Source organism: Eremomyces bilateralis (genome assembly GCF_010015585.1).
Source record: "Eremomyces bilateralis CBS 781.70 unplaced genomic scaffold P152scaffold_30, whole genome shotgun sequence".
Taxonomy (NCBI): domain Eukaryota; kingdom Fungi; phylum Ascomycota; class Dothideomycetes; order Eremomycetales; family Eremomycetaceae; genus Eremomyces; species Eremomyces bilateralis.
The window spans coordinates 91,264-97,263 of record NW_022985096.1 but is presented as its reverse complement, the minus strand read 5'-3'; the positions used below and the strand labels follow the sequence as shown (position 1 = coordinate 97,263).

General features: G+C 52.5%; 3 protein-coding genes across 3 annotated transcripts in view; 2 read left to right on the top strand and 1 right to left on the bottom strand.

The window, feature by feature from the left end:
- P152DRAFT_452505 (uncharacterized protein) overlaps window positions 1-906 on the top strand; it is a gene marked incomplete at both ends in the record, with an annotated part of 5,310 nt that extends 4,404 nt beyond the window's left edge. The window contains 2 exons of the mRNA XM_033678298.1: window positions 164-286; window positions 634-906. Coding sequence (XP_033530482.1) covers window positions 164-286; window positions 634-906 — 396 coding nt within the window. The remainder of the gene's footprint in view (window positions 1-163; window positions 287-633) is intronic.
- A 1,476-nt stretch (window positions 907-2,382) lies between these two features.
- Window positions 2,383-3,344, top strand: P152DRAFT_205881 (uncharacterized protein). Its single transcript, XM_033674368.1, has 2 exons — window positions 2,383-2,799; window positions 2,862-3,344. The coding sequence occupies exons 1-2, from the start codon at window positions 2,636-2,638 to the stop codon at window positions 3,061-3,063; spliced, it is 366 nt and encodes a 121-aa protein (XP_033530481.1). The 5' UTR covers window positions 2,383-2,635; the 3' UTR covers window positions 3,064-3,344.
- A 32-nt stretch (window positions 3,345-3,376) lies between these two features.
- On the bottom strand, window positions 3,377-5,609 carry P152DRAFT_462082 (dihydroxy-acid dehydratase). The gene is made up of 2 exons (XM_033680266.1): window positions 5,480-5,609; window positions 3,377-5,413 (listed from the first exon to the last, which is right to left on the bottom strand). Exons 1-2 carry the CDS (start codon window positions 5,554-5,556, stop codon window positions 3,679-3,681), a joined length of 1,812 nt encoding a protein of 603 aa, XP_033530480.1. The 5' UTR covers window positions 5,557-5,609; the 3' UTR covers window positions 3,377-3,678.
- Between the last annotated feature and the right edge of the window lie 391 nt (window positions 5,610-6,000).

The window sequence follows — 6,000 nt, the reverse complement described above, 5'->3', positions numbered from 1 at the left end:
CCCGCCTCCCCCTCAAACTCCAATCCTGCCACCCCTTCCAATCCCCCACCCTCTCCACATACCCACATACCACCCTCCTCGGCTCCTCGAAGAACCCCTCCTCCTCTAACTGCTCGCATGTCGCGCAAAAGTCAGCGCGCACGATCTTGTCCACGTGCTCTAGCGGGTCCGGGCCCGCGGGGATGACATGGGGGTGCGGTTCCGGGGAGGTCGCAAGGTGGGAGTGGTATGCGCAGCCGGAGAGGCAGTGACGGACGCGTTTGTGGATGCAGCCGCAGGAGTAGTGGTAGGTAATGGGGCGGCACATGGTTGGTGGTTGGGTACGGAGGAGAGATGACTGATTGAACGCGCGTATTGGGTGATTCTGAGATGTGGGAGGTTCAGATGGTGATATGAACGAGTTGAACTACGCGAAGACGCGGTAAGAGTGTTGGAATGAGGCTTTGTTAAGTGTGATATGAGTGTACTCGATAATTTCTCATGACTGATGGCGATGATTGAGAGAGCAGCGGATTGGTGTCTTGCGGTAACAGTAACGGTCTGGAGGAAGTGTAGGAAAACAAGTGATAGGACATGAATTGAAATTGAAATTCCATCGTGTCTTCGCTGTGGAGGTAAATTATGATGATACAGTCACGAGTGAACAGTCAAGTGTGGTGCAAGCAAACGCATTTGGCATATGACACCTTTCTGCCGTACACGATCAGAGAACAAGACGGGATTGAGACGTCGATAAAGGCTAAACGGGTTACTGTCGCAAACCCCTTTCAGACTTTGGCAGAATTTGTTCAGCGGCTAGGGAGAGACAAAAGGATAGAGTCATTCACCAAAGCCGTCAACCGTCAGAATCGCTCAATGCCTTGCCAGACACGCCATCTCAACCAGAGCTATCATCACGTAGAGTAGCGAGGGCGATCAAGGTGTTCAACATATTCGAATATGAATATTATCGAAGAAGCCAACCGACGCTGCTCGTTCTGCGCATTTATGGTTCTCATTTAAGCCTCATCGTTCTCCAGACTTTGCTGAAATGTCGGTCCTCTTATAGAAGACCCCAGTCCTTCAGCGTCAAGTCCCTCCTCATTCTCTTCTTACGGGCAGTCCGCCATTGAGTGTTATAGTATTTCCCGCCCGCTCAGGCGAGATTCCCCAGAGGCATCGAGAAGGAAGTAGGATGAACGGCGGAAGAGAGATACAACTTGGAATCTGCAGCTATCGTGATTCAAACGAAGTCTGGGGAATGGTTTGTACGCATCAGACGGGACTTGTAGTCATTTCATGTTGGATCATCAACCTGGCCCGGCGCGGCACTCCCTCCATATGTTTTCCCCTTCGCACTGCTTCGCGTTGGAGTCGAGAATGATACAGACAGCAAACTGCGAAAGAAACTGAAGTCTTCTTTTGTTCAAGTATGTTAGCCTCTAGGTCTCCACTTTGCGGCTCTCGTCGGGTGCACAGTGCAGAATTAGAGGAATGAGGTTAGGTTGCAGACCAAACAAAGTCTTGAGATTTTCAGGTTTCTCGTACGCTACCGGGAATAAATCCAGATGCTTGGTGTTTGCCAAAGCCCAAAGGTCATCTTGGGTCTTGACCCTTTACCAAAGAGGGTCCTCTCTCAGATTATGGTGATTTCTTAACAGGAATAGGGAGTTAATTGGCATCAATTTTAAAGAACGGCAAGCGTCTCGGTCACACGAGCTGAAAAGAGCTCCTCTCCGCAGTCCTCACTACCGCCATCCCTTCAGGTTTCTCCGCGACTCCGCCCTGTCCTTGTCCCCTCACGCCACCTCCACCTCATGTCTTGTTGCTTGGCTTTGGGCTTGTCGTGAACACAGCCCACCAGTCTGCAAGCTCCATGACGACAGCGGCAAACGCTCAGAACAAACCTTGCCGGCTGTCACAGTCGGCCCCGAGCAACGGCGCCTGGGCGGTGCTCCAGGCTGCAGCATCCTATCACATCCTAGTGTTCCCGCTTCAGCGCGTCACCAGTGGCCGCATCTTAGCCCACCCATCGGGCCCAGGGTCCTCCATTCTCACGAGACACGCCATAACGCGAGTGACGGATGCTCGGATGGGGAATCGGGGTTTCACGTTTGACATTTTTGTAGTGGAAATGAACTGCAGCTAGGCGATTCCGCAACTAGTACCATTGTTGCCTGACGTTTCCGAGCCGTCTCATGGTCATGCCGTCACGAGAATCGACTGGTAGAGTGTTTATCATGACCTTGATTACCCGAGAAAAGCGATTCCTTTCTATCTGCATAATTTTGGATTCGATTTGATTGTCTGACTTGATCCATCGTATACATCCCCTGTGATTGTGCGAGTCTTACAACCGAGTATATGTAAACCCTAGTCCCTCCGCAATATCAACTGCTCGACCAGGGTCTCCAGCCGCGGGTTGTCTGCTGAAACCGTGCCTTTGGACCGAGATCAACATACTTGGCGACTTCCTTTCCTCTGTTCTTGCAATTCGCGTCCTCCAGCCACGCGGCCTCTTGCATCCATTCAATTCCTCGTCGTTCAATCGTAATTGTTTGAGAACGGCGTCTTGGGGACCGCCGTAACGAAGAATCCCCCTCCAACGACCATTCGAACCCCTCAGTATCCTACGAATCGTCGTCCACCGAAAACGATGTCCCAGCACCAACCCCGCCGGAACTTCTATGCAACTGCCTCCCCCCAACCGGAACCAATATCGTCCATGTCGAGTTCAAAGGGATATAACGCTTACTCCGCCCCCTCCTCCGCCGCGGCCACCGCCGCCAAAGCCTCGCGATCAGGCAGTATGTCAAGATGGTGAGTAACTCAACTCCGCCTACCGCCCTAGATGCCGAACCGGACTGACTAGGGATATCCAGGGCACTTCCCGTCCTCGCCGTCTCCGCCGTCGCGGCGGGCGCCGCAAGCTATGTTCGAAGCCAGCAAGTCAGCATGGCGAAGATGCAGCAGAAGGGCGTTGATCCGGTCGCGGAGAAATACAGCGCGTTGATGGACGCGTACGGTGACAGGGATTCGTTGGAGGCGCTGGAGAAAGCGATGGAGTCGTATAAGAAAGAGTGACGAAACGACAGGGACGGCAGGAAGAGCCGAATGATTGATGAACACTGGAGTTTGAAATGGGTTTCCGGTACATTGAATGCATTGCATAGCATTGATGGCGTTTGGGGACATGAGCTAGCGGTCTTTGGAAGCGCTTGAAGCGACGGGATCGTTCATATTGTACCGCCCAAAATGTATAGCGTATTGTTGTTGTAGCACACTCACCTATAGAGGACTGAATTTGCCACCCTCTTCAATATTAAGAAGCATTGACACCATTTCAGTTTCAGCTATATATAAAATTTTGTGAAATATAATGACTTGGATTGGACAGGCTGTGAAGCGCATGGCAAATAGATGTTAAAAGAACAATATTGCATGGGATGTCAGTAAACGAGCTACAACTTGACCAGACAAGAGGAACTGAATACCGATAGAAAGTCCATGTATTTGATATTCCCTACCTCAGTAACACCCAGTGCCCATTGGAAAGGACGCCAGGTCAAAAGGTAGGGATTTTGTCTTCACAGGATGGTCAACAACGCTGAGAGCATGTTACCAGTATCTATTCAACCAACTTTTCAACGCCGTAAGGTAGGCATCCGAGGGCTTTTGCACTAATGTATAAACAACCTCTCAGCCATCCGTAATGCAGCCATGGCTCGCATCCTGGACGCTCTTCGCATATTTATACAACGTCCCCTTCTCATACTTCAACTTCGGCGTCGTCCACAACTGCCTTCTCCTGTCCAGCTCCTCCTTATCCACCTTCAGATTCACCTCTCGCGTCTCCGCGTTGATCTCGATCACGTCACCGTCCTTCACCAGCGCGATGGGTCCACCCTCCTGCGCCTCCGGCACAACGTGTCCGATCAAGAACCCGTGGCTCCCACCACTAAACCGCCCGTCCGTGATCAGCGCCACGTCGTTGCCCAGACCGGCGCCCATGATCGCGCTCGACGGCTTCAACATCTCAGGCATGCCGGGCCCGCCTTTCGGCCCCTCGTAGCGGATGATGACGATGGTCTTCTCACCCTTCTTCAGCTCGTTGCGCTCCAGCGCCGCGATGAAGTCGTCTTCGGCGTCGTAGACCTTCGCGGTGCCTTCGAACGTCGTGCCTTCCTTGCCGGTGATCTTCCCGACGGAGCCGCCCGGTGCGAGGGACCCGCGGAGGATCGTGATGTGTCCAGTGGGTTTGATGGGGTTGCTTAGCGGGCGGATGATTTGTTGGTCGGAGGGGAGGTCGCGTGCGTTGGCGACGTTCTCTTTTAGTGTCTTACCCGTCACGGTGATGCCGGAGCCGCTGATTAAACCTTCTTTGAGGAGGAACTTATGGATGGCTGGCGTGCCGCCGAGGTCGAAGAGGTCGGCCATGACGTACTTGCCGGATGGCTTGAGGTCGGCGAGATAGGGGGTGCGGTCGGATACGGATTGGAAGTCGTCGATAGTGAGTTTGATGCCCACGCTATCTGCCATCGCGATGAGATGCAGGACCAGATTGGTGGAGCCACCGAGGATCATGGTGATGACCATTGCGTCTTCAAGCGCCTGGCGGGTGATGATGTCTTTGGGTCGGATATCTTCCTTCAGGAGGTTCCTAATCGCGCTGCCTGCTGCCAAGCATTCAAGCTGCTTCGCGGCGGATGCGGCAGGGTTAGAGGACGAGCCCGGGAGCGAAAGGCCGATGGTTTCGATTGCGGTAGCCATGGTGTTAGCAGTGTACATACCACCGCAGGCACCTTGTCCAGGACACGCGTTGCGGATAATGTCGAAGCGGGATTCCTCATTGATCTCTCCGGAGAGGAACTGTCCGTAGGATTGGAATGCGGAGACGATATCTATCTGCTCGTTTTCCCGGGTCTTCGCGCATCCGGGAGCGATGGTGCCTCCATATACCATGATCGATGGTCGATTCACACGGCCCATGGCCATGACCACACCCGGCATATTCTTGTCGCAACCAGGGATTGAGATGTTCGAATCGTACCATTGGCCACACATCATCGTCTCAATCGAGTCTGCGATGACGTCTCGGGATTGCAGGGAGTACCTCATCCCTTTCGTCCCCATCGAAATAGCATCGCTGACGCCAATTGTATTGAACTGCATGGGCATCAGACCAGCTTTCTGCACTCCCTCCTTCACCTTATCGTTCAGAGTCATAAGATGCATGTTGCACGGATTCCCTGAGAACCAATTGGACACGATTCCCACTTGCGCCTTATGCATATCTGCTTCCGTGAAGCCCGTGGCATACAGCATTGCCTGCGAGGCACCCTGCGCCTTCGGTAAGGTGACATTTCCGCTGATTTTATTCAAGGCCTGGTCATCGGACGTTCTGTAGTGTATACTACTCGAGAATGAGGCTCTCCTATGATAATAGCGGCAAAAGTCAGTCTTGACGAGCAGAACAGCTCCGAGAATCGGAGGAACTTACTGGATGCTCCGAGCAATTGGAACTGCCCTGGCCAGAGATGGCCGGAAACAGGCTCCCCGAAGAACTGATCTCACCATCGCGCCCTTTTTCTCCGAATGGATCGCGGTCTCAGATATCAGCGATGAGTAGACAACGTTGATGAGTCGAAGCTCCCGAACATAGTTGCTGTTGGTACATAATGAGGCTCATGTGGGGAAATTTTTCATAGCCAATCACAGATCGAAGGATTCCAACCACTCCATTGAAAGTTGAAACGACGTCTTATTCTATTATTATGTCTTATTCTACAGCGTCCGTCACCTATGATCACCATTAAAGACATAAGTTAGGTAGAGTTGCGAAAGCTGTCTATGATCTCGCATTCTAACATTGGAATTCAGTCTATTAGCTACGACAATGATAGTTGGACTTCCCGTTCCGTCTTGCTCATGCGTTCATAGCCGCCGCACACAGTAGCTCCCTGTTTGCCGTGGTGTACACTGGCATATCCTGCTCACAGGTTCATAGCCGTCACACGCAGT

What these genes read in the sequence shown, in the direction of transcription:
- P152DRAFT_205881 (XM_033674368.1), top strand. Translation starts at nt 2,636, where the DNA reads ATGTCCCAGCACCAACCCCGCCGGAACTTCTATGCAACTGCCTCCCCC. An exon ending in TCAGGCAGTATGTCAAGATG is followed by an intron (nt 2,800 to 2,861) that starts GTGAGTAACTCA and finishes AGGGATATCCAG; the next exon opens with GGCACTTCCCGTCCTCGCCG.
- P152DRAFT_462082 (XM_033680266.1), bottom strand. Translation starts at nt 5,556, where the DNA reads ATGGTGAGATCAGTTCTTCGGGGAGCCTGTTTCCGGCCATCTCTGGCC. An exon ending in CCAATTGCTCGGAGCATCCA is followed by an intron (nt 5,414 to 5,479) that starts GTAAGTTCCTCC and finishes CTATTATCATAG; the next exon opens with GAGAGCCTCATTCTCGAGTA.